The 27,925-nt window shown below is 39.5% G+C and overlaps 1 protein-coding gene across 10 annotated transcripts in view; it reads right to left on the bottom strand.

Annotated features, from left to right (window-relative positions):
* USP54 (ubiquitin specific peptidase 54) overlaps positions 1 to 27,925 on the bottom strand; it is a 99,387-nt gene that overhangs the window by 44,743 nt on the left and 26,719 nt on the right. For 7 of the 10 annotated variants that reach the window (XM_085065525.1, XM_085065524.1, XM_085065526.1 and 4 more), the window contains exons 2-3: positions 7,584 to 8,430; positions 4,579 to 4,671 (exon numbers count right to left, since the gene is read on the bottom strand). In XM_085065525.1, coding sequence (XP_084921651.1) covers positions 4,579 to 4,671; positions 7,584 to 7,730 — 240 coding nt within the window. In that variant the 5' untranslated portion in view covers positions 7,731 to 8,430. Of the gene's footprint in view, positions 1 to 1,275; positions 1,378 to 4,578; positions 4,672 to 7,583; positions 8,431 to 22,612; positions 22,631 to 27,925 lie in introns of those variants that run through there. The other 3 variants (XM_085065527.1, XM_085065528.1, XM_085065531.1) reach the window with 3 other exon arrangements.

Genomic DNA, 27,925 nt, shown 5'->3' on the forward strand with positions numbered 1-27,925 from the left:
AACCACATGAATAACATTTCATAATAAATCGCTCCATTTCGGGCAAGTGGCTTATCAGAACTAATTATGGTCATTCCACTTTTTTAAAGCACTGTAAAAGCTTACTGTTCTCCATTTTCATCGTAGACAACAATATTTCTACACTGAAAATTCACATTCTTCCTGCTTTTGTTGCACATGACAAAACAACAGAAAAGACCAGCCCTATTGGAATTTATCAATCAATAGAGCATTCTTCTTTGTGACCCACAAAAGAGACTCTGTCCTATATCCTGGCACTATGGAGCTCCCAGTACAATCCCTGGAAGGAGAACAAACTCTCTGTGGCATGCTCAGTACAGTGGACGGATTTCCCCCTTCCTACCCTCTTCCAGCTGTGATAAACACCAAAGAAAAGTCACACTGAAAAAAAAGGAAAATAAACTAAATCATAGTAGACTTCAGCATAAATAATAAATCAAAAAGCTGTTCCAGTGTTACAGCAGGCAAACCACATAGTGGTAAGGACAGCTTGTGTTATGAAAAAAATATTTAAATAATGCCACATCTTATAGAACAGTGTTTGGGATTCCAGCACAGACTCTGCAGCTCTCTGGCTTTTTAGTTGTTGGTGCACGGTTCCTTCAAAATAACCAAGGAATGTATATCTGGAATAATTTCAAGGTTCGTTTTCTATCCACATAAACACAGCCAGATAGCATGTCAAGTTTTAAAATCACTTCAAGAATTTGTGCAATCGAATTCTTCAATGTGGTACAAAACTAAAATGTGATTTGATCAGGTATGACATCACTGTCCTGTGATCCCATATTTGAAATTACAAGTAATATTTAGAGAGCTAGCTGAGTATTTACAGTTAATACTGTGCATGACATCAGAATCCCTAGAAACAGTTACAGCAAGCCAAGAAAGCGTGGAAAAAATACAACTTCTTCAGTGTTAGTCAAAGGCTAAATTTAGCTCAGAGAAGACTATCTTCCTCTAGAGTCAAAAGGAAGAGGATGTCACCTTCAGAGCAACATTTCAGAGCTGGAGAAGAGCATGAATCCTCTCTGCACAACACTGGAGGTGTCAGGTATGCTATGAAGGGACCCTGAAGTGAAGTGGGGGAACACAGCGTAGACTCCTCCCCACAAGTATTGTCCCTTTGCCAGGCCAGGCTGGAACCGGAACATGCCAGCATGCTCTGAAGAGTAAACATGTCCTGCCTCCACCTTGCTTGGTCTGGACAAGTATTTTGGGCAGATCCACCTGACAGCATGCAAGGCTAATTACCTCTCCCCAGACCCTAATAGGAGATTTTCGCATGGTATAGAGCTCCAAATTCTGGTGTTCCCACTGGATGCAGCCACTTCTTCTCCCTCATCTTAGCAAAGCCTAAGGCAAGATTCAAGAGAAAGAGGATGTCAAAGACCTGGAGGCTAAGCCGGCATTACTCTGGCAGGACAACAGCTAAAGGCTTCCAGAGCAGAAAGGAGAGCTGGGGCAGGGGAAGAGATGAGCACAGAAGGGAAGGGATGACCCTGCTGCACTGGGACACAAAACATGCTCTTGGTGATGCTTGCAGTATTAGGTGCACATTAAGCACATTATTCCACTTGTCTTATACAAGTTCACACATACCATGTACCACAGACAGACTTTAACAGGAGAAAAAAAATAGAGCAATTTGAAAACACTGATCCAGAGGGCAGCAGAGAACAAGTAAATACCTTAAACAGCCTTTTCCCCCCTTCTACTGCCTGCTCAAGGAGTTTATGAAGATGAATGTGACCATCTCCACAGTTTGAGGCTGTCCCTAGTGAATATTCCCACCTTTTCAGCTGCATTCAAGAAAGACAACGTGTGTTTCTGGTGGGGTGGGGTTGATGGGAGGTCTGCACCCCTAATTTCACTTAGAGTTAGAGATGTGACAGCCCTTGTAATTCACCTTTATAATAATGCTTGACTTGATAACAAGACAAAAAGGGGAGGGGGGGAACTTTCAAATACTTGTGTACACACATCAACGGTAGTAAATGCAAAAGCTTGGCACAATATAACCCAGAGAAAGAGGTTCTGGAACAGGCTTGGGTAGAACACACAGCAGCTTCCCATGAAGGACAGACAGTAGATAGCAAAAATGCTAACTTTTTGATTTGGATCCAGTTGGAATTTATTTACTTTTTAAAGTAGTGGCTACTGCTCACATTCATAAATATTTGTCTAGGTAATTTTTAATCACTTATGCCTTCTTTACAGTTTTTGTGAGCTCTAGGAATTCTGCACATGACTAGGTGCAAGTTTCCCAAAAGGTGCAAAAGCAGTAGAGAATTTGGTGCAACATTATTGGTTTATTGAAAATTAGGAGTGGTAACACCTCCCAGAAAGGCACATCATTGCTAAGAACTTCAGGTAGGAAAAAAACCAAATAAAACCAAAACCACACATGCACACACACAACAAATCCTTGCAGATATGTGAGAGTGAGAAGAGAGAGCAGCAACTTTCTCAAACACTGCTTAATTTAAAAAATAAGCATCTGGCTGCAGGCATAGAATTTGTGAATTCTGCCACTCCACCTGTCACTTCCCATTTTATAAAAGCACACCACATACTTCAAGACATCAAAAAGCAAGGATTTTACCAGCAAAACTAAACATTCTTTGACCTAATGTCTGTTCTTAATATGTATATTCCATATATCCTGTCATCTTCCAAGTTTACTGTAGTGCTTTCCCTCTCATACCACTACTGCTAAGCCACATGCATCTTTGTCCAGAGTTCATCTCTCAAGACCAGTTCTGCAAAGGGTCATCCTCTCCTTTTTCCTGTAATATCCTTTCACACCACTCTCCCTCATTTTCAGTACTCTACTCAGAAAGACTTAACTATTATCTTGATATTAAAACCTGGACTCTAATCCAGAGTTGAGAGGCTATTTTCTTTCATGGCAGAACCTGTCTGATCTCCTGGTATTTCCTTGATAGATCATGCTGTTAGGTTAAACTCCAGAATGGCAAAAGCTTACATTCATGGTAATTTCCTAAATCCTTTCCTTCCTGACCTTATCTTGGCTAACAAAGAATGACAACAATCACTTGACAATACTCGAGGGCATGACCCAAAAAAATACCTTTAAATTATCCTACTGAACTTAATGAACTCAAACCAGATCATGACTAAGTCTTGTCATTCCCCTTTAAGGAAGAGGATATATTTAATACTCTATCTTTTCTTTGTCTGAATAGCCGTATCTCACTTTGGATGCACTATCTTGCTCTTAACCCACTGTTATATCCTCTTTTGATGATACTGCTGTAAATATCATCCTGTCTCATAGATTTCTACAGATACAGAAATATTGAGACAAATTTCCCCTAAAAAGAAATAAATTCTCTTACTTCATGCCTTAATAGTCTTCTCTTTGCTGTTCATTTGCAAGGGAAAATCCCTCAACAACAGCCCAAAACCTCACTAGATAATTCATTTCAAGTCTATCTCTACCAGAGCACCTGTGATGTCACTTAACAGCAGCAAGACAGCTATTATACCATAAATATTGTCTGGGAATGTCATATGATCTTAATTTAAACCTGCACTCTCTAGTTTGCTATCTTTATAAGACGTGCTGTCTGTCCTTTTCATTACTGCACACAGAATTCATCACACAAATTCTCCCACAATTAATTTATATACTTAGATGGATTTTACAACACATTTACGATCAAAGAAAACATCTCAGTCTCAATTTCAGAAAGGAAAACCACCACGCAGGAAGAAAAAAGCTACCATTTTCATAATGTTTGTATCATGACCATTTCTCCCACAAGAAGCCATAGGTTTGAGCTAGCAAAATTTAGAAAAAGGAGGCCACAAAAAACCCAGAAGGGCTACAAATTAATTGATAGAGACAAACAAACACACAGGATTGTACAATTTACTCAAATACAGAGCAGTACTCAGCATCAGAGCTAGCATCTAATCTTACTGTCCAGGCAGCCTCTATGACAGTCAGCTATTGCATCTGCAGCTACAAACAGAATTGATGTTTTTCAAAACAGAGACTACAAAGAGCAGAGCCATTTAATGCAAACATCAATATTTACAGTAGAAAATAGCCTTTTAGTCTTACATAATCAACAGTTTTGAACAGAAAGGCTTAGCTAACTGGCCTTCTCCATGCTGACATTTAAAGTAGCTCTGAAGGGAAAGGTAAATGTTTATGAGCATACTAACTGTATATGGTATTATATCTGCACACCAAATGATAAATTGGAAAAAATTAGGCCAACTTGTCTTTTAATGCCTGAACTAACAGAGGCTCACAATAACCTGAATACCATTGAGAAGAGTCCTTGTAACTGAAACTTTACTAACAGTGTTTTCACAATTTTTTGGCTTGAACATGTTTTAGAAACTGTACTATAAGGGCCTATCCAGACCAGTAGCTATCAGATTTACCTTGCGCTCACAAATTTTTAGGTGCAGGTTTGATTATATATATTAAAATTATATATTGATTATATATATTAATTAAATATCATAAATAGTTCTGTTTAATTTTTAAGTTTGTTTCAATGTATTTCTAACTTTTACCTTAAGAGCACAGAAGATGCAAGAATCTCCCATACATTTGTGCGTTGTGATCTGCCGGAAACTGCGGCGAAAAATGTCCAGGTGCCAGAGTACCTGAAACACAAAAAGGGCCACAGTCAGATTTATGACTATATAAAGTAAAATACTCCATAAACTTCTGATTAAAACTGCACATGCTAAATAACCCAAGAAGTATACCAATGTCAACAATGAACATCACCTTTAAAAAGCGATGCATTTTATCTAACTGCAAGTCAGTGTTTTCAACTTTCTTCTTGTGTAACCAACACATTAATTTATAGTAGGACATTCCTCTGAATTTCTTGCTATGCGCTTTTAGATTAGGAAAGTGGCTTCTTTATCCATGTGGCAGCGCTAGCTTAAACAGCACATGCCCTGACTGCTCCCCTATGCTGGCACCAGGGCCAGCCGCTGGGCAACTGCACCATGAGGCTGAGCGAAGCTCCCAAGGACACCCCATCGATGAGGATGAAACTCTCTCCTTTTTCCAGTCCTACACAGCTTTCTTGTTCTGAGCAGAAGGCCCAAATGCTGGAAAAATGGAGCACCAAGAGCATATACATTAACGAGTTTGTGTAAGTAAAAACAGTAAAATACTAAAATCCGTTATGCCCAGTATTATCATTACTAAGTGCACTCACAGGCCATGATTACAAACCCCAGCTTGTTAGGGCAGTTATACCTTTCTTTCAGGCAGGTATAGTGGTAATAACAGGTGTGTGACTAGGTATGGTCACAGCACAGAAAAGCAAGCAGGCTTTTTACATGTTCTGCTAGCAACAGTGAGTGGTGACATTTGCTCTAACAGCACCATATTTTATTCTGAAGTTTTACCACTAAATGTGTGCACTCTTGGGAAACTATTCAAATTTGTATCTGCAAAATAGCAACAATAACCATCTCTGAGGCGTTTCACAGTCAGCTCTTTATGTATAAATGTGGTCAGCACTGGCTACTTCAGCTTCAACTAACAGTAACTGGACCTTCCTGCAAACCTCAGCCTCACCAGCCTTTCAGAAGTCAAAAGCTTGCACTGAAAGAGGCCCTGACCTAAATCATGTCCTACCAGGTTCCAGACAGAACAGCAAGGTCCAGGCTGACATGTGACTTGCTAAATGCTTCATTAGCACAAACAGAAGAACCAAACTTCTCATTTCTGATGAATTTGTCTAAAGCAACTCGCTAGAAAAAATTTAGCACCCTGATAAAATTTGTGCTGGTTTCAAAAACTGTTTCCAACGAGAACAATTTGTTATTTAAACCACAGTAATATGTTATACTCAGTAAACACATTTTAAAATATCATCTCTAAGTTTCCCAAACCTTCATAATTGCCATGTCTGTGTTTATACTCAAACCATCCTGTACTTAAGGGCCTGGGAGGCAACATAAGCCTTGAAAACATCTGATTACACACAAACATTCCTGAAGAACTATTGCAGACTTTACAAAAGGACAAAAAAATTACATTTAGGAATGAGTCCAATTTTTTTATGTAATTGCCTTTGGAGTTTAGCTTGAGTGTTTATAGAAATTCGTAAGAGTAAGGAGCAACAAACATTCAAGAGCATTTCAGACTAGGTGTTAAAAAATTAAGAGAAACCCCAGAAATATGTATTTTATTAAATAATTACCATCTCGCCTTTTTTTTTTAATTCAGTTTTGATTGTAAGTACTTTCAGTATTCTGTCTCTCCTGAGCTTTAGAAGAAAAGGGTTTCTGTAGCAGACTAAAGATCAGGTCATATGCTTTCATCTTCATGTATGGCATGCAGCAGATGTTAGGATCTACTCAATCCTGACCTAGGCTCAGTAACTCAATACTAGCAGGCAGCCAGTGATTCCACATTACAGCCTCATAAAGGCAATTGATACAGAACATCACTGGAAACTTCTCTTTGTTCTGTATTTGTGGCTAGCACAGGTCTTTCTCGTGAGAACATTTTGCTGTGTTTTATAAACAAAGATAAAGTTTGGATGTTTTTGCAAACAAGGTCTTGAGATTTGGGCAGTTCAGGCCTGGCCAATTAGGCCTAGGGGGAGGTTTTTGACTGACCAATCTGGGTGACCTGTGAAAAGTCTATATATATGGAAATCAAAATAATAAAGCTCTCTTTTCTTGCCTGAGAACCTGGGTTTCTAGTTCTCTGCTAGCGGCTCAACAGCGACGTGTGTTTCCTAACATATTATTGGAGGTCATAGGTATACATATTTGTATTTTTCGCAGTGGGGCTATGTGGAAGCCTGAAGTTAGTCAAGAACCTGATCAAGCCTATGGGAAAAAATCAAAAAACACAAAAATAAACCCATAGTGACACAGTCTGTGCTGCACAGACAAGTCATATGAAGGGATGGAAACTGATGTGAAGGGGTTTTAAGCCCTGATGCCAAAATGACTGAATCTCAACCATCAGACATTCAAAACATCTAAACGGTGACAATACCTCTATCTATATCACTCCATTGAATTTGGCACCAGAAAAGATTTTTCTTCTAAATCAAAAGGTAAACACTCAGTCATTTAAACTAAGCTACAAATCAGCAGCCATAAGGAAAAATGAACTACATAAAAAGGATCTCATATAGGTTTTATCAAATCTTGACCTTGACTGGTTTAACAAAAAGGTTAAATTTACTTTTAAGGAGCATACATTCTGCAAGCTATGCAATAGTTTATTATTTTAAAATAAATATTCTACATATATTTTTATCTTTGGTTGACATTCTACAAGCTTCCACAAACAGGACAATCAAGTACAGTAAAAGATTACTACGTAAATGCTGTTGAAGTCATCAGGAAAACCTGAAAATTAAAAAGTTGTTCTATAACTCAATTCATCTGCTTTTCCAAATGCAGCTTTATTCTGTCTAGGCCCACCAACAATCATGTACTCAAGTCTGGCTATGTTTGTTGCACAGTGCCTAGGAAAATACTGCTACAGACAGAAGGCAAAACCAACAACATTCTTTATTCTGTGCTCTTACCTGTAGCGCACTATTCAGGAAGCAACTGTTCTGTCCTGGTTCATTGCTGAGACCTTTACTGGGTGCTATTGAGGTGGTATTTCGTGGAGTAAACATGCCCTGTACATTCCCCCGACCCATAGAAAAGTAATTTCTTTTCCAAGACATCTTCCAGTTTCAGCTGTAGAAAATGCAGGTTTAGGATGGCAGAATATTTGACTTGATCAGATCCTTCCTTTCAAAAAATTCGAAATTGGAGCAACATCCAATCTTCTTTAAATTACAGTTTAAACAGTATTTAGCCTTTTGCCAGGACACAAGCAGTTTGCTTCTTTTAAATCCAGTCTGGGATGCTATTCTTCATTTGCTGCTTATGCATGCAAAAACCTCCTTTGCAAGCAGCCACATGGAACATTTGCAAAGGGAACAAATCCATAGTTGTGCAAGTTCATGTTATGCTGCTTTTCCCTTTTCCAAACAGGCAGTAACTTCAGAGAACAAATGGCAAATCAAGGAGGTCCCAGACTAAAGACGAGAAAAACAACAACTTCCTCCCACACCCCCAAAAACGCAGCTTCTGTAATCCTTTTATAATCCTCCTGCAGAAGATGGGGAAAATCCAATTAGTAAGGGAGCAAAGAAACCAAAACACAACGTTGGCAATTCCCTTTCAGTTACATCTGTCTTGGGTGATGAAAGAGACATTATCCTCACATGGGAAAAAGAAGTAACTCCAGAACTTGAGAGCGAAGAACTTTAAAAAAGCAAAAAGTCTCCCATACAGTTCTTCTGATTCTGCGTGTGATCTTTAGAAACTTCTCCTCCCGATCCTCCTTTTGCAATCGGAATGCCCAGCCGTGCCAGAAAGCTTGAGAGAGAAAAATAATCAAAGGCTTGCGTCATTTAATTACTCTCTTGGTTTTGTGGTGTTCTGCCAAGACCAGTGTTGCCTCACCTCCCACAATACACTGAATCTTCTGAGACAAAGCAAAAAATACAAACGTTCCTCCACCCAAAAAATAAAATAATACGGAAAAGAACAGGGGATTCTGAGAAAAGCATGTAAGAGCAAGGAGGCTTAGAGTATGTTGGAAGGGTTAAGAAGGAAACTAGATTAAAAACATAAAATGCAACATTCAAGTGAACCCCATGGCAGTATTCAAACATATCCTCTACAATCTTGTAGTGTTATTTTTTAAAAAATATCTTCTTCATTCAAACAGTTACACTAAGATTTGTGGTTCTATGAATACAGGCTAGCATGTTCTCCACCCTAGAACTTGGATTTTGCACTGAACATGGAAGGCACAAGGCTCATCCCTGACTCAGCAACCCACAGCTCTCTCCAAAAAAAAGTCTCCGAACTTCCTACATCCGAAACTGTGTCTACCTCTAAAATGCCACTTAATCTAGGCACATGGGACATATGATGTCTTATAAAAGGCATAAAAGCTTCTGAAGAAGCCGAAACAATTATTCAACAGAAAATGCTGTTCCCACCACAAGTTCACTTTTCCCCTCACAGGAAATTTTTAGAAAAATTAATTAAGAAATTCCTAGAAACAGGAACTACAAGATTCAAGTCAAAACTTTTTAAAGTTGTCTCAAGTGTAGTCCACCTGTAAATACAGAAACTGGCATATATTTTCCAGGGACGTTCCCAATGACATCTAGAATTATACCATTTTTGATATACACAGTAACAATTGAAATTACTTATTATAGCTGATATGAGCAAGATGACTCTAAATCCAAACAGACTGAAGTATTAATCACAGCATGAAGGGATTACAAAGTAGGTATCTGTAGCACTTGTGCATCAGCAAAAATTAACTGGGAGTGTAATACCTTACAAAGATACCCTGGCTATCTGTGAAGGCACATTCTTCACAACTATAAATTCTTCATCTCCTGTTAAAACACAAAGAACTTCCTAAATATCTGCAAATGTGCTACAGCAGCCTACTATATTCACTTCTAGTAATACTTTATTTGTACTTCTGTTAAATTCATTCTACAAATATTAGTGAAGTCTCAGCAGGCAAATTGTTGTAAGGCAGGCAAATATCTACATACAGATGAGCAGTCTTCTTGGTTGCCAGTGTGCCATGCAAAATTTCAGACGAGCTTGCAAGCCTGCAGACACAGACCATTACTGTGCCCGTCGCGCAACATTCCTGAGTGCTGAACTTATACAGGACTCATTTCAAAGCAATTTCAGCCTCAGCCCCTTTCTTTGCTCAATCCCTTAATGAACCATGAGCCAACCATACTGTGTGAGCTATTTAGGGATTAATTTAGGGATCTCTGTAAAGCAACACCGCTTGCAATAGGTGCAGTGGCTAAGCCTGTGTCGCAGACGGAGCAGAGTGCTGCCTGTAATGAGCCAAGACACACAGGCTGTCTCACAAAAACCACTGAGCCAAACACTTGGACTTCTTTCCACAGCACCTACAAAAACAGAAAAGTACAATCTAAAACATGCCCAAGATGCACAGCTGAAAGCTGCACCTATCCAGTGGATTTCAAGTTCAAAACAAGATTCCGCTCTTAAAATGGGCTGTAAAACTAACTTTTGAGTACTTTTTGAGCAAAGCCACCTCAGATATGACAAAGTAAAAAAATTTTAGTTTATTTTTATTGTCTTGGAAGAAAATTCAAGACTAGAGGCTTTGCAGCTCACCTGCCATTGCAGCAAGACTATTTCAAACTGGCCCAAACCCTCACAGTAAGCAGAGTACCTGCACTGCTTCTGCACAGGCTTAGCAGACCTGACTTCTCACCATGTGTTTGCTGTGACTGCTCACAGGAGCACGTTCAGTTTGCTCATTTGGCTACACAGCCTTTGCACAGCTAAGAACAAGCAGAAAAGACTAAAGCTGGTAACCACCCAATTAGGACAAAACCAGATCTCCAGATCACAGCTTCGCACTCTGCCAACCTCTAAAAAACTTACCAATGAAATGTAACAACTCATATTAAATAAACATTATACAGATGTTTTAATAAGGAGTAAATAAAATACTAGAAATAGATAAGGAATATATAATAAAAAAAGCAAACCCAACATTCTAGATCTTCCTGCTGCTTGGTAGCAGCTTCCTTTGGTAAGGCCAGCCACAGAGACAGGCTCAGCAGATGAGAGAGGCATGGGGCATCTGTCCAGCAACACAACCCCAGAGCAAAGCTGGCCGTGGTTCAGCACATACTTCTGGCCCGAAGAAACCAAAGTCTATCCTTTGACAGCAGAGCACAACACTCTACGAGATGTACCACAGAAAATTTCAAGACCCTGTTTATCCCTATGTTCCCTTGCTAAATCAATCTCATAGAGACATAACATCTCAAGCTGCATCCTTTGCTCTCCGGCAAGGTCCCACTATCATTGTTCATTTTGGGGTGGTGGTGGAATGTAACCTCTCTCACTGCAGTCTCATGTAGCCAAACATTTTAGGCTATTGCTTGAACCTCCAATCCAGGCACATGGCTGAATTAGAACAACCCTATTTAGGATTAAAATGCTTTCATATAGCACTAGGTATGGCTGAAACCACCAATTAAGTATTTATCACACTATTAAATAAAAGCAGAGGTCTAGAATTTAGTGTTCATTATTTATATTTATGAAAAAACTTTCATAACATAGAACAAGTAAATGTGTCAATGTGCCTGATTTTAGAGAAGAAACTCCTTGCCCCCAAGATCCTACCACCTATTCTGATGGTAGGGAAGAGAGCAGATTCATGATGTTGAGGGCAAATAATCCCTTCACATGCTGCAACACCTCTGACACCTAAAGAGATGAGAAACAGCTTTGAAATCCCTTACTCAAGTATCTTTGTTACAACAAAAAACCAAGATGGACTTGTCCAAGATAATGGATTTTGTTGAAAGTTTTCACCCAGATGGCTCCTGAGAGTGACTCTTTCAGTGAAGAGGCACAAGAATAATCCCCTTGACTGATCCCATGGCTGCTCTCAGCTAGAGGGAAAGTTCTCAGAACCAGAGGCTTGAGAACATACTTTCTCCATGTACATGCAATGATGAAAGTATTTGTAATTTCTGCATGGATTAAATGATACTTAATTGCAGAGTTATCAATATCACAGTCTTCATTTAGTTTAGACATCCCAAAAGATAGTCACCTTTGCAAGTCAGTTTAAATTCAACCTTGAAGGTAATGAAATAAAATAGAGGGGTGAAAAAACTTCCCAATACCAAATAACCATGAGGCTGGATGAAAAGAGTGAACAGGGCAGGGACCTGACAGAAGCAAAAAGAGATTATTTCCACCTCTTGAGGATGTCTCCTCTTTTTGAGATTCTTAGCTAGCCAGAAGTATGGGACAGATTCATTTGCACACCTAGATAATAAACTGCATCTACAAAAAGATTTACATTCATCTCTATTGGCAATAATTTTTTCACAGCACAAATGGGACAATAGAGGAAAACAATTTCTGCTTTATGCATGCATTTTCTCAGCTCTGATTGCTCTGCTGGGATAAAGGGGCAGGGAGGAGTCTGTAATGCTTTTGCTGTCAAGCTTGTACCCATTTGTCAGTTTTCCTCTTAAAGGAACAACCTGATTACCTGGCTCTGTGCTACTTGTGCCTACTGGGTGGAACCAGGAACTGGGGACTGACAGCACCTCACAGTGCCATTGGTGCCCACAACAGACTCATGCTGGTCTTCCTTGTTTCCCATGAGCTATTGCACAATTCTCAGTGCTGTAAAGTTAAAACAAAGCTTTGAGTACCAGAGACCTTAAGGCTAACTTCCCAGAGCCCTTTTGGAAAATATACTCAGAGTTTGTCAAGGTTATGATACTCTTTCAGACACCAGGGAAATCCTTCCACTTACCAGAAGCAAATTATCCAAATGTTTGGCTAAAAGTTGCTGATAAAGACCATCAAAATGGTCTTGGACAGAAGACTAAAAACGTATTTCCCCAAATCCATGGATGTACTTCCAAGAGTACAGGTACAACAAGCCTGAACAAACACTACAGGTTTCTCCAGAAGACACAATGAAGGCCACTTCTGAGTGATGAAGACACAATGAAGGCCACTTCTGAGAGATCACTTCAAGATAATGCAAACAAAAACTGAAAGGACTAGACAGAACAGCAAGCAAACTAGCATAACAAACATCTATTTTTGGTCACTACCACTGTATTTGTACAGCCTACCAATCAACAGAAGAAACTGTAGTCAAAACACTGATGGGTCAATCAGCTTTTAGGAAGGCAGTTCCCCGAAGTGGCTATGTTGGCATTTCTATAGATAGCTTACTGCTTCTACAGTGACTGGAAGGAAAAAAACCTGAACAATTTTATGAAGAAAGAGTATGTTCTTATACCAACTTTTCAAACCAACAACCAATAAACCATGAAACATGAAAACCAACCCACTCTACATTCCTGTTAACTGCTCAGACCAACAAGAGGCATGGAGAAACCACATCCTGCAGAAACACTCCGAAGTGAGACTCTGCAAGCTGCTGGGGTCAAGCATAGCTTTACACTGCATGAAAACACTCTTTATAGCAAACCATTCTCCAACTTTCTCATCCAAAGTACTTGTAGGTTTTATAAAACTCTGGTGGACTGCCTCCTAAAACAGTGTAATGAAATCTTGCAAACACTTACCTAATCTGAATCATTTGATTTCAAGCCTGACAGTCAGCCAAATCTATTTAAAGAGTATCTTTCACAGTAAAAAAAACCCAACAAAAACCAAACCCAAAACCCAGCAGAAAGCCATTGGCTTTGAGATGCAGAAGATTCTCCTCCAGGTTTACAAAGTCTTAGCACTCATTTCTGCAGCTGTTTCTGAAATAAGGACATCAGCTGATAACCACCTGTGTTCCACGCAAACTTAGAAGCACATAGACTTTTGTTCAGAATAATGAAAAAGTACATCACTTATCCTATACAGCTATTAAGACAAGACAGTAAGGCAGCTGTATCCAGACTTTCACAAAACAGTTAAGAGGACTCAAAATATCCATCTGGCTCTCAAATAATGAGAAAAGCTATAAAAACCCATCTGGTAAAGAGCTCCAGTACAACATGACAATTATTCAAAGGCAAATTATAATTTAAAAATAAATAAGAAGTCCAAATGCAAAGCTCTCAATATCTAAAGCCAGCATTACAGCCTGATCACCAATAACTTCACCTGCAAAATGATCTAGAAGTTTCTAGAGTAAAGCATGTCTTCCTAAAGACTGCAATTAATAAAAGCACAGTGTGGGATAATTGAGTAATAAAGGGCTTCTGTTCAAAGACAAGCAATGAGAGAGTGGAGGTTAGAGCTAGAGATGTAAATGTCACATTATTTACTTTCTGGGGGGCTTATTGCCAAAACACATTTTACTCCCCAGATAAAACTGCTACTGACATAAAAAAACATTTTATTAATAACTGCTGATTTCATGCATCATGGTATTTTCAGCACATGCATTTGCTGTGGAGAATACAGGGAATGGAGGCAGACAAGTCCACTGGTCCTACTTCCAAAATCCTTTGGAAGCAGCAGCCATCTTTATGTTACACAGCCCTGTTATCTCAGCAACGCTTCTCTGACAGTTGAAGAGGCAAGGAATATATGTGAAAGTAAAAAAGTCTGCCCAGTCCTAACTAAATTCAAACCCTTTCAAAACCATCTGCACTCACTCCAGATCTACCCTTCACAGCTGCTCAACTCTAAGACTGCTGTATATGATAATAAAAGCCTGCCTTTTAACACACCTGGATTTCCAAAGTGCTTATTGTCAAGTTTTCTATTACTTTCTACCTGAAACCTAAGTTTATTCTCCCATGCCTGTATTTAAAAAACACCCTACCTTACTCCAGGCCACTGCTGGATATTTCACAAGGAAGAAGGGTAGGGTAAAACCAGCTTTTCATGCCACTCTACATGGAGTTTGTGGAGTTTAGATAAATGGGAAGAACACAACAGCTTCAAATGTTATGCAATTTCTCAAAAGCAGTTAAACATCACTAATCAATCCTGTGTAATACAGAAAAACATGACAAATAGGCAGCTGTCAACCATATGGTAAAATGGAAGGTTCTGGTTTGATTCAAGCAAAAGCTCAGCCAGCCTCCTGCTACCAGTTATTCTCTTTCCAAATCTCCACCTTGACTTTCCAAAGTGGAACTTCAAGATTAATTCAGTATTTGATTCAGTCTCCAGATATAAACATTTTGATTGCAAAGTGCTGTATTTTACAGCCATCGGCTATTGCCAAAAGATTTCAAGGCCCATTTTTCTAAAGCACCTTATTAACAAACAATCTCATCTCTCTTCCAGTAATACCACTGATACAAAAAACCAAGAGATTTGTACTCTAGCTTGTAAATCCCAGCCCAACAATTACTTAATAGCCCTAAAAGCTTTCAGAAGTAGTCAGCAGTATTCAACATATCACTTAATGACTGATAACTTTTTAAATCTTAAAATTCTGCTGCCGTGCTTTTCCTGACCTTGCAGATTTTCACTGCTGAACAGAAAAATTCTTTCTCTTCTGTAACTGCTACCTTGTTATAACTGTGAGTTCTCCTGTCAATCTTCACATCCCTCACCTTGCTTAAAACAGAAGTCAGAAGCAATCAACTCCCATATCATATGCTGTTCACACTACAGCACCACAAACCCCTCTGTTTCATTAAACTCTCTATAAAACCAATGATTTCAGATATGTTTGAATGTGGAAATACACACACATCCATATTACAACCACAGCTACACAAGAAATAGATTTTGCAAGAAAACAAACAAACAGAAGAAGTCCAGCACCATTAGTATTTTTGATTTCAAAGGAAACACAACGAAAATTAAGCAAAGACAGCAACACATTGAGAGTAGCAACAGACTTTGATCAAATAGATGGACAGCCTTTGAGTAGAAAAATAGGTCTTTCTGTTGATGTGTTAAGAATCATGAAGTCAAATACCGCAATGCACTGTTCTCTCCAGGTAATGCTCAAGGGGGAAGATGACACCCTAGGCAGAAATCAGTTTCCTCAACACATAATGGACTTTTTGATGACACTGGCTAGTAAAAACTTACAGACAGGGTAGGCAGACAATTCCCACCTCCCCTGTGATCAACAGCTGGAGCCAGATAACACATTTGTTAGTACCATAAAAGCATTTATTCCCTTCTTCCTTCTCTTTGCTCAGGACAGTATTTAGTATTAAAATAATAGTTCTAGATTAAAGTATCAGCTCATTGTATTATGTGTTTTATCTATAGCACCATTACCATATATCAAGACATATTGTAACCCTCATGTTCTTGACAGACTAATAACACACCAAGGTGCAAAATTAAAGCAATATAGAGGAACTTGCATAAACAGAGAGTAAAGACAGAGTGAGCAGCAGTGTATGGTGCCTTTGCTGCATCCCAGTATTAAATGTTTACATCATTTTTTTCCTGTTTTGCTAAAACTGACAAGCAGAAGGAGCACTGCTGCACTGCAGAACATTATATAGATTCATATGTCACATAAAAATATAAAGCCAATGCTCTCAGCATCCACAACATGCTGATTATTCCTCTTTTTTAAAGCAATCATCTGTGCTGTACAGCTATAAATAACATTTCAGCAGCATCACGAGTGTGCACACATATGCACAGGCTGAGTTTAAGATCATTACTATGTAGTTTTAAAGGAATAAGTATAACTAATAAAAACAGGGAAACTCATTTTTGCTTCATTTGGCTCTGCATAGAGAAGCATTTGCTGTGAAACCCACTGAAGACTTCAGAACTTAAGTAGGAAAAACACTTGAACACACTACAAGAAAAAGCTTACGTACTCAAAAGATCCCATATCCAATAGCAGTAAATAGCATATGGAAGAGTAAAACAAACAGGTTGGGGGAAACATTCCAGGACACCATACACCTCACAACAACCTGGAATAGACAAGCAGGCGTAGTAGATCTATACAAGTAGGAGACCAGCAGAAGAAAACATCTGATGAATGCATTTAGGGAAATTACAGGAAAAGACTGTCTCTGCTAACTGATGAGCTGGGTCCTTTCTTTTCTATATATGAAGCAAACAGACATGACCAAACCTCAAGCCTTTACAACCCAAACTAGCAAATAAAGTGTTTTATAATATGCTGTCATGGCTTCCCTGTGGTTCCTGCACCCCAAGACCAGACATGGCCAACTGGCCCACTGCTGGCTGAACTGACAGCCATGTACATACTGTGCCTCTCCCCAGCTGCAGACTCATTCCATCATATCACCTCATGAAGTAAAGAGCTATTTTGCAGGTCTCTGTGTGTTTTTAAAAAAGAGGATAATAACACACAATCCTGAATCACAGCTAAATATCAAATATAGGCAAGGTCATCAAATGGTTCCGGCAAACACAGGAAAGGAACCTTTGTATAACAGGATGTGCAGCTACCTCCATTACGTGAAATTTTACTTTCATTTAGAAGCCCCTTACAAATAGATAAATTGCTTAAATTCTTCTGGTATAAAACATCTTCTGAAAGACTGTAAAAAAAAGACTTTTTAAAGGCAAGTTTAACCAATCTCACAATGTGAAAGATGGAATAGATAGCTCAAACAGGCAAAGGATACTTTCTTCGATTGTCATACATAGTATACTTGTCAAACATTTCAGAAACAAAAATGTTAGAGAATACACATAGTATACACAAATGAAAGCTTCATGAGTGCAAAGCATATTGTTGTATAAACAAGTTCTCTGAAATACAGATCTTTCATTTTATGTTAGAACTTATAAGGTGAAGCCATGAGATTGCATATGAACTTTCACAAAACTCTGGCCTCATTAAATCCAAAGTCTGAATTCAAATTTTTAAGTTACGATTCAAAGAACCTGGATTTCTAAGTCCTAACAGATGCTACCATAATAAACTAATTCCATACTGATTTAAAAAACTTATAGCACTCTTCCCAAGATTTTAAAATACTAAAATTTGTAAGTAATCTGCTGGGGAAAAAAACCCAAACAAGCTGCTGTTCATTTTATAAGATGCAGAAACAATAACACAATTTCCTTGTATCAAAACCAGGCTTACGGAGATGATGTTATTGTTTTCATTCAAAAAGGTTATTTTATCTTCACCAGAAAAGTACTGTGAAACTACCAAATGCAAAAGGGATTATATTTTGTCCTGCTGTGGCCTGGAGAGATCCACAAAGCATGAAAGAGACTCTTGTTAAGCACAAGCAGGCTCTGTCCTAACGGGTCACAGAAGCAGAAGCTGTGCAAATGCAGTATAATACAAGCTGAACAGACCAGTTGGGTGTTGGGGTAAGAAAAAGAAGAATGATGTCAACAGCTTTATTTTTTTTTCTCTGCCTGGCAATAAAATGACCCAACTGAGTGGCACCAGAAGCTCCCTACCAAAAAAAAAAACCCAAAAAAAACCCAAAAAACAAACCAAACCAAACAACAACAACAACAAAACAACAAAAAATCCCCACAAAAAAACCCTAAACCCAACTAAACAAAAAACCCAAACCCCCTTACTTCCCCCAAAAAACATCCCCTGGCCAGAAAAAAAACCAAACAAACCACCAAGCCCCAGGAAGCACTCAAGAGGAGGTATATACACTGGAAGGAGCTTTTCCACATTATTTGTGGGCTGCTCATTGGCAGAAAAAGATCATGAGGAGGTGAGGAGGTAGATCACAAGAGTTCTTCTCTTTGCAACTGGGAGAAACCTGTTAAAGATGAAATTAAAACAGAATTCTGGGAGAAACCTGTTGATGAAATTAAAACAGAATTCTGAAGAGGCGCAGGAAGGTTATAATACATTTAACCAACTAGTACATGTGGAAAGGAAAACACTCTTAATGAAACTTGTTGCTGTTGTTATTTTAAAACAGAATGACAAGGAGCAAATTTAAGGATATGTACACATGCCTTCACACACAAAAAGGAGGCCTGTCCTGATAGGACTGGAAAGTACCCAGCCAACAACAAATGTTAAAGTCACTAAGTTCAACACTGAAAGAGTAGCTAGAGAAAACTGCAGTCTAGCTCAACATCAGACAATAGGATTTCAGCCTGTACTGTAAAAAAAAAACCAAACCAAAACAAACCAAAAAAGGATGCTTACTTCAGAGATTCAGTTTAATTCCTTTCAGCGCTAATTCAACTTTTTCAATGCTGCTGAGGGTCTGAGCTCTACAGAAAAGCAAGCAGCTACTTCTGTTACTCTCCCAAATCCGATCCTGCACAGGCTGAAATCCTTTGTGAAACTAAACATACCCCACATACCCTTTAAATAGTGACTCCCAGGAGTGCTGCAAGGTTAAGCACAAAGGATTACGCAGCTTCTGGCTTAGTCCAGCACAGAACACACAAAATTTAGAAAGCACAGCTTCCTAAAATTGCATCTTATATTCTGTGTACTCAGTTCCACTTTCTTCTTCCCCCGTAGAGAAAAATAGCCAGCCTACAATGATGTGTGTCACCCCTTAAGCAAAGTGCTTCAGGGAACAGCGCTGGAGCATGGAGAAGCTTTGGGGAAAGGTCTCAGGCAAGAGACAAGAGCAGCTCTAGGGGTCCTTCTTCCACTCCATCACACACAGTAGGGAACACGAAAGTAACTGGGTCTCAGGATGATAACATTTATGTAAGCATTTTGTTTCTGGCCTTTAATTATGGGTGTAATTCTTTAAGAGTGTGGCTGTGCCATGTAGCAACTCCAGGGGCGGCGGTACAGCCCCATCTTGCCCTCTTGGGGAGATACCAAGGGTGTTCAAAGATGTGGGCTCCAGGGATTGTGCAGTATGGCTGGTCTTAGGCAGCACAAAATTTCCAGTAAGATATTTGGGACCACTCAGTGACTGACAGGCTAGGAAGGCGAGACATAGTTGGCAACATGAAACTTGCACACAAACCTATTTTCATTATGCCTTCCCTAGATAGTTTTGAATTTTCTCTTTTTTAAAAAAGTAACATTTGTATTATTAAGTAAAAATTGGCTTTTTTGACGTTTAAATAATTTCAGTTTTTTGGGAACTCACCACAGCAGAAGGGTTAGGCACATCCACCTCAAAAACTGTGGAGGACTCCATATCCTGCCACGGCAATCCAAAATGGCCACCAAGGCTTGCTTCTTCCTACAGGCTCCAGTACAGGTTACACAGCCACCACTCCCCACACTGGGATCCCCTAGAGCTGGTCACAGGACAGGATCTTCACCTTCTAGTTGCACAGCAGTCACATGTTACCCACACCTTCTCTTACCAAATCCTGTTAGTGCAAGACCAGTTGGTACTGCTCCAGGCTCGCATCTACAAGCATTGTAATGCTCTACAATGGAACTTGTTTTCACCAGGATTCCCTAGACAATATGCTGGCAACACAAGATGCTGCTGAAGGGATACAACTGTTGCATTAGCAACTTGGTGCAGAAAACAAAATTCAGGTCCAGAACACTAGCAAGGCAATAAAAGGACAAAACCAAACACTGTCCTGTTTAAAAGCCTTCACCCCTCAGAATAAACAGGCTTCAAGGAATCTGACATCTGGGAAAACAACATCTGTAACAGCTATCCTTATCAAGAAGGGTTACCTCACCACAATGGTTTTTTCAGTCATGTCATTACACCATGATAAACGTTTTGTTAAGAAATCATTTACAAAATTTACCTTCAATACTAGACAAAAGCATTTAGACACTCTGTTACTATAATTATTATCCATTGCTTAACCAGCATTACAAGTCACACTTCCTTATACACACACCTGTAAGGGAAACAGGAAAAAATAAGAATATTTTATCCAGATTAAGAGTTTATGCATCCTTCCTCTGTGATTAATAATATAAAATAAATTATGCACATGTGTGCGTGCACACGTGCAACTAAGTGGATGATCCGGAAAAATCTTACATTTTTGGTCCATCAGAAGTGAAGTCACTCCATTTGAAGTTAAACTGCTCTGAGCTTGAGCCAAAACATACAGTATTATACGCATTTTATTTGCTAGACTAAAAGGAAGTTTTTCTGGCTTTTTTAGCATTCTGATTTTTTCCCAGTACACCTAAGTTCTCCAATTCCAATATACTCTGATGACCCAGGTACTCAACAATTTAGGATGGCAATATTCTCTTGTGAAATCAAGTACACGAGAAGCTTCAGAGAAAGTTTGTATTAATACATATGGAATTACGCATCAATTTAAAAGACTATTCTTATGATTACACTACAACCTGAATAGACACTGGAAAATGGATGAAATTACACAGCTGTGACATATGATTCTTTGGAACAAGTAATCTGGTCTCACATCTTGTATCTATGTCAACTTCTAGGAGAAGCATCAACTGAATAACATCAGTTGGAACATGGTGGAGTTAAACTGTCATACTGAAACCCTTTTTTCCAAATGCATTTATTTCAGCTCTCTTAATTTTATTTCTTGATTATGTTTATTCAGAGGGGTAGTGTGAGCATAAATTTTTCTAAAACATTGCTTTGACTATGTCCAATTATTCCCCCTTCCCATGGTACATCAGACTCCCTGCACTCCCTTCTAAGGGCACTCAAGTTTAGCATAATACTGACTTTCACATTTCTAAATGCATTATTAAATCCTGCCCCAAAAGTTCACCGTGACAGTCTTTCAACCAGCCATTAGTTACATTATAAAGCAAGTGCTTCTGTTTTCTCTCCCTCAGAGAAGATGGAAACATACCAAAAACATCTACAAAACTATCTGGTTATCCTCCAAATCAGTCCTTTCCTGCCAAGCACGGAGAAGCTCAGAGGCAAAGCAGCAGGTGTGCCAAAATCATTGTTCATCCTGACAGCCACCACAGTCTGCTTCCTTCACTCCTCAGGCTGTTTGTCATGTTTCTCTGGCCTTAAACAGAGAACTCTTTAACCTGGAATCATCCTGTTTGGGTTTAGACACCTAAAACTTTAAAAACCACTGTCATAACCTATAGACATAACTACATTATAAATTAACAAGTTCAGAAAACACAAACTCTCGTACATCCACTGCAACACTACTCTATTAAAAAACCCAGGAGGTTTCTGAACTGTCAGTTATAATAATAATAACAACAAAGCCTATGGCTTCTCTAACTCCCACGAAATACAGTGTGATACGAAAGAGAATGTATCATCTCAGACAGACAACCTCTGAGAGGAACCTTATTAAAGAATCAAATGAAGCCAAAATCTTGGGGTCACCAGAGTGGTGTGAAGAAGGCACTTCTCCCTCCACACCAGTGATCTGGAGTGGGCAGTTCACACTTAGCACTTCACAGAAGCAAATTCAGCTCACAAAATTAGCACTTTTGGAGAGATGGCAAAAGGGGAGGAGGGGCCCTGCTTTATTTCCTACTAGGTTAGTGACCTGAATCAGCTTCTCAAGAAGTTATAGCTAGGGCAAGGAGAGTAGGAGTTCCTCTTCCAGGTATGGATCAGATGAATCCTGACTCTGAAGACTATGATCAATATCTTTGCAATTCTGGTCTTTTTTAGGCTGCCTGAGAAGTTACTCCTTTAAAAAAAATCTGGAATGCATTAAAACAGGCAGAATGTTTATTATACTGAAAGACATGGACTGGAACTGATATAGAGATTATTCCCTCCTCCTTCACCCTCTCTGATGACGAAGTCTAGAACTGGACTTACCATTTTGTGGAATTAAAATTTCTGCTTAGTGTCACCAAATATATCAAAATAGTGTGAGGGCTTTGGTTTCTTTTTTTTTCAAATCCAGAAATTTAAACAAAGATGTACTTTTTGCTAAGCTGAACCAGTGAAAAGTATGAAAGTAGTAGTGACAGACTCCAAACAATCACAAAATTATTACTAATTTTGGAAACAAGACACTTGACAGAAGGCAGAGGATCAGGAAACCAGCAGATCAGGAAACCAGCTAAAGCAAGTTGACTTTTATAAATCAGCACATTAAAATAATAGAAATGCTCTGCATACATTTAGTATCTCATTTCATTATCAACTTTTTTTACACAGAATTCAACAAGTAGAGGAAAGGAAAAACACATCTAACTTACCAAAAAAGCAGTCTGGAGAGCTTCTGACTAGGTAATTCTTACACTGTAAAGTAAATGGGATGGGAAATGAACTGCCAACGTCCCTTCCAACTATAACAATTGATATGGTGAGAAGAGATTCTTACTGGCTTTATCTTCAAATTTATCATGGATATTATTAGACAGAAAAAGTTATGGTATGGTGGACCAGAGGCAGATAATGCCTTAGAATGTGCCTTTCACAGAGGTGGAACATCAAAAATAAAATGTACACATATGAAACACCATTAGCCAGCAGGACTGGAACACTGAAAAGCTAACTGTTAACAAACTGAAGCAATACTCTTTCTTCCTATCTTAGAAACAAAAGCAAGCCACATTGAAAAGTAGAATTTCTATCTTTCAGTGCTATATATAGGCGAGAATTCCTATGACAACTTGAATTCAATCAAAAAAGTCACATCACAGTGGCAGTGATACTCAATTAAAAATCAGAAAGACCTACCTTCAGAAGCTACTTTCTACATGAACTCCACACTGGTATCACAACAGAAGCTGGAGATGAGAGCGAGTAGAGAAAACTCTGAGAACTCATTGCTAGAGTAACTGCTCTGAGCAATACTCACAGAAAAATTATTTAAGGGAGGAGGAAAGAGCTGGAATAGCATGGGAGGGGATAACCTGCTGTTTCAAACAATAGGAAGCTGTTAAAACAAAAAAACAAGGGCCTCCCTAAGCACAGGAAAGTCTCATTCAAAAAGCATTGCCCCCACTGCCACCTACCAGGCAGGCAGCTCTGACAACAGAGATAAGGCCAGAGCCTGGCCCTGCTTACCGACAACACCCCTCGGACACGGGGCCAGGCAAGGAGAAGGAAGGTTTTCCAAACCCTTTTATAAAAGAGACCAGACTCGGGCAGAAGAGGAGGAGACAAAGCTGCAAGGGATGACTTCATTTTACAGCAGCAGCCTGCCTGTGCAAGGCAGGGCTCCCCTCAGTGTGACAAGTGAACTGAAGAGATTCCTGCAGACTCTGCAATTAAACATCAAGGATTGTTTTCTCATAGGAGAAATTGATAACCAGGAGCAACACATCACCATTTAACAGAAAAAATGGAAAGGACTCAAAAGATGGCTTCAGTTATGGTCCCTCAGTTTACAGCCCTGTAGTTGCAATGCAAACTTCTAAGCCAGTTTTCAAAGAACAATTATTGCAGGACAATTCCTGGAACCATCCCCTGTGGTTCAAAGCCAGTGATACAGATCACGGAAAAAGAAGTTTGTTCAGAAAAACAGCTTGCTACCCCCAAAACCTCCCATAAGCTCAGCAGTAGCATTACTACATTATTATTCTCAGACACTCCTACAGTACAGCTCCAGGACACGGGTGCCATCTGCATTCAGCATCAATTTGTTCTTCTAACACAGTCATGTTTAGAGCACAGACTGAGAGACTTACTGTATATCCAAGACCAAAACAGCTTTAAAGAAAAAACTTTGGTTATTTTACAAAAAAAAACCCCAAACCAATGCACACCATTGTGTTGCTGCCCCAGCACAATATAATGCTAACAGAATCAGATTGAAATATAATAATGCTTTGGACCATACAAAGAATTGAAGATACTATCCCCACCGGGACCATTTACCTAACAGAAACAAACAATGCAAAAAGGAAGCGGTTGGAATACAATTAAACTGGTTTGCCTTAAGAACAATTTTGCCTTGCAGGACAGAAGGGGCTGAGCCAAGTTTTAACTATGTCTTTCCATAATGACAGACTTTCGGAGAGACAAAAATAGCAGAACAAGAAAGGAAAAAATACAGCAAAGGCACAATACTCCAAGTAATTTTACCTCATGACGTAGCTTTTTTTTTTTTTTAAAGACTTAGTGTGTGCAAATTTCAAATAAGGTAATTTTCTCAAGTGCACTGACAGTGCCATAATTGTGAACAAAAAACAGTCCAATGTTCAGTAATCATACTGGGCTCAAAACCTCCTCCACAGCTGTGCGTGGTTAAAACAGCATGTTAACTCTGTAGCACTCTTTCCTCAAACAGCTTGTTTCAAGGAAGCCAAATCACTTAAAAACACAGTTTGCAACACCAACACAGATTTTTTCTAGGCAAAAGCAATATGCCAATCTTCATTTCTGGCATACAAGAAGAGTGACCAAGTCTTCCAGGTGTCTCACACTATTACTTGGATCTGCATGTTTACTCTCAAATATCTGTACAGTTTTACCAAGAATTAGCAAGTCAGTTTGTTCAAGTGGCATCATTTCCACAGCTCAATGACCTGAGCTTGGCAAGCACCCTTGCAGAGAAAACACTAGTCTCTATACTGCCTGAGTCCTCCTCCTTGCAAAGGACAGAGCATTTGCCTTTCCTCCTCAGACACAAAGACCACATACATCACCCATGACTCCACTGATATCCTTGCTGAAGTGACGCCAGTCAATGCTCACAAAATGGCAGGGGCATCTAAATCAGTAACATCAAGAGTTTTGTAGTACTGATGTTCACAAATTCCTATTTGCTTCAGCATCAGTTTCCATAATTTTACAACTCTTTTTCAGCTTTTTGATAAATTGTTTCAGGGGACCACACATACTTGAGTAGCTGCTAGAAATATGGATCAAATTGTGTACATTTTCAAACACCTGCTGTGATACCATTTTGCACAGTTCCTCAGCACATGGATAGCAGAGACAATCAGTTACCTGTCTAAACAACAACCAGTTCTTCAATACTTCGGTGCATGAAGAAAGCACAAAAATTACTTCTAAATGCTCTCTTTAAAGCAAGATCAGTTCTGCTTCCATCACACCTAAAATTAAAACTTTTTACAATCATACAGCAGCAAAGGACAAGGAAGTGTTTTACTACTAAAACAGATCCCTCTGATTAGACCGAAAATAAGAGTTCACTCTGTGCTGATGAAGGTCAGACAGTTCAAACAGCAAGCAGGGCTCCATGCCTTGAACAGAAGCAGGGGGACAGGTCCCCAGGTGAAGAACAACAGCATTGCTGCACTTACAAAAGAGCTTTGCCAAACATACCAGCTAAGAATCTGACTCACTGCCACCAAACTAAGAAAGAATTCAGAGCAATTACCACATTTCTGCACAGAACAGGAAGGAGGGATGGGGGGGCGGGGGGGGAGCATTGCAACTCTTCTAACATTTCATCTAAATTAGGATGGCACAGCAGCCCTCAAACTGTTCTGGTCAAGTACTGCAGCCCCTAGGGCAACTGGGACAGCAATGCTAGCAACTGTACAGCCATCCACATAGCTACCTCAGACTGAAATGAGGCAGGAAAACCAGGCAAACTAAGGCAACAGAGACAAGCCCGAAATCTCTCTCTCTCTCTGCCTTCCTTGCTTTTCTGCTTTGGTTCAGACATCAGCAATCTGAAGTAAATGTATTCGCAAATAGCCCTATCTATTAGAAGCATGCATGCCTACAGCATACCTTCATGGCTAGCAAGATAGAGAGAGATAGCCAAGGAAAATGACAAAAGCATAAGTTAAAAAAACATGAAGAAAGTATAGCTGACAGAGCTGAAACAACCATTCTCTTAAGACTGAAACAGTTCTTTTCCCAATGTCTGCAGAGTCATATGATTTTGGCTTCCTTCTGCTGCTGCACATCTTTTAGCTTCCTACCTAGCAAAGGCTATGCTAGCCCTTCCCTTCACCTTCATATAATTTTCCACCACAGCACTCCCACTCAAAGAGCTGTAAATGTCAGCACACTTAGTACAGTTTAAATACCATACGTTTGTCTATATGGAGAAGTTGTCAGGAATAAATGCTACATGGTAAAGATGGAATTTCTTGACTGCCAACAAAGAAGATGGTTGCAGAAGTTCCTGACCACCTTTCACAGATCAATTCTTACTGTTCTCATCTGATGCTCTGTTCTGCAGGTAGCAGCCAGTGTAGGACCACATTACAGATAGACTCATGAAAATAATCTGGGTTAAAAATAACCAAAAAATAAAAGTATGAAGTGGGCTACTCTTATAATTTCAGTTATTCAGAAAACAGAGCAGTCCTGCAGTATACACTTGTAACTGGCACAACACAGACCAGTGAACTACAGGGGGTTACAGGACCAGAGAAGTAGTAGTTACAGCAGCTTCTCTGTGAGCTTTGCCACCAAAGCCTAGTCACCATGTAGATGTACTACTAGATCCACGAATTTCTAGCACAGGTAACTTCCAGCATGTTTTATGGTACAGCTGTGCCAATCTGACAGCTGCTGCTAGGGTGGATCTGTTCACCATGATGTGGCCCTTCCCCTCCCCTTATGCTAACACTGGTAAGTTTGCAAAATGACGTATGATAGGGCAGCAAGTTGCCAAAAACAACTACCAATGGAAATTTTATTTTTTTATCACCTTTCCCACTCAAATGCAGAAAAGCAGGCCTGGTGAACAATGCTTCTTGACAGTGGCCTGAAGTTAGATCCTCGTACCCAGATCACAAAGCTGCCCCTCCATCTGCAGTCACACGGCTGTGCAGCAATCAGTAACCGAGGGAAGCAGCAGACTGTGGCAGCCTGTTTGCTTTCCCCAGTCTCACGCTCCCACTGCTTCCGAGCACTGCACTGAGCTGTGAGCTAGTTGCAGGAGCCACTTCAACCAAGAGCTGAACAAGGAGAGAGCAGGTTCTCACCCAGTCAAGACCCAGCCACCTGCCCTGCTCTGTCCTTAAGCAGCACTCCAGTGAAGCCGCACTCCAGGAAAGATGAGTTCAAAATTACTGATGTAAATTAAACCCCCTGGTTAATCTTTTCTATCCTCTTTCTTTTAAGTAAGTACATTCTTCTAGGACACTGGTTTTTAACTTGGAGAACGCATCCCCTGGACTTTTAAGAAGTCTCAAAACACGTTTGCCCTCTTCACTGAAAACCTTTGAGGTCAAAATGCTAATTCTGTGGGTGGAAAGCAGTGACCATCAACAATTTCTCTTTTGAGGGCTGAGGAGGGTTAAGAAAGAGAAGCTCATGTTCCCACATCCACAGTGCAATTTTCAAGAGCATGGAAAAAGGCCAATAAAAAAAATAATCTAACAACAGTCTAACAAACTTTAGGGCAATGTGTTCAAACATATTGGGCAAACACATACGCTGTACTCAGCTGACCTTTTCCACATGTCAAGACAACTGTTTAAGTAAGGTCTGGGGAGCGGGGAGGGGCAGCAAAATCTCCATTTTACTTCATTGACATAGTCCTAGAATCAAATGGATCCATGTAAGAAAAGCTAATAAAAACCCATTCTGTTTTCTCTTACCATCCAATTTACTCTTTTAATGATCAGGCAACC

Source organism: Lichenostomus cassidix, chromosome 6 (assembly GCF_008360975.1).
Source record: "Lichenostomus cassidix isolate B80296 chromosome 6, HeHo_3.0, whole genome shotgun sequence".
Lineage (NCBI taxonomy): Eukaryota > Metazoa > Chordata > Aves > Passeriformes > Meliphagidae > Lichenostomus > Lichenostomus cassidix.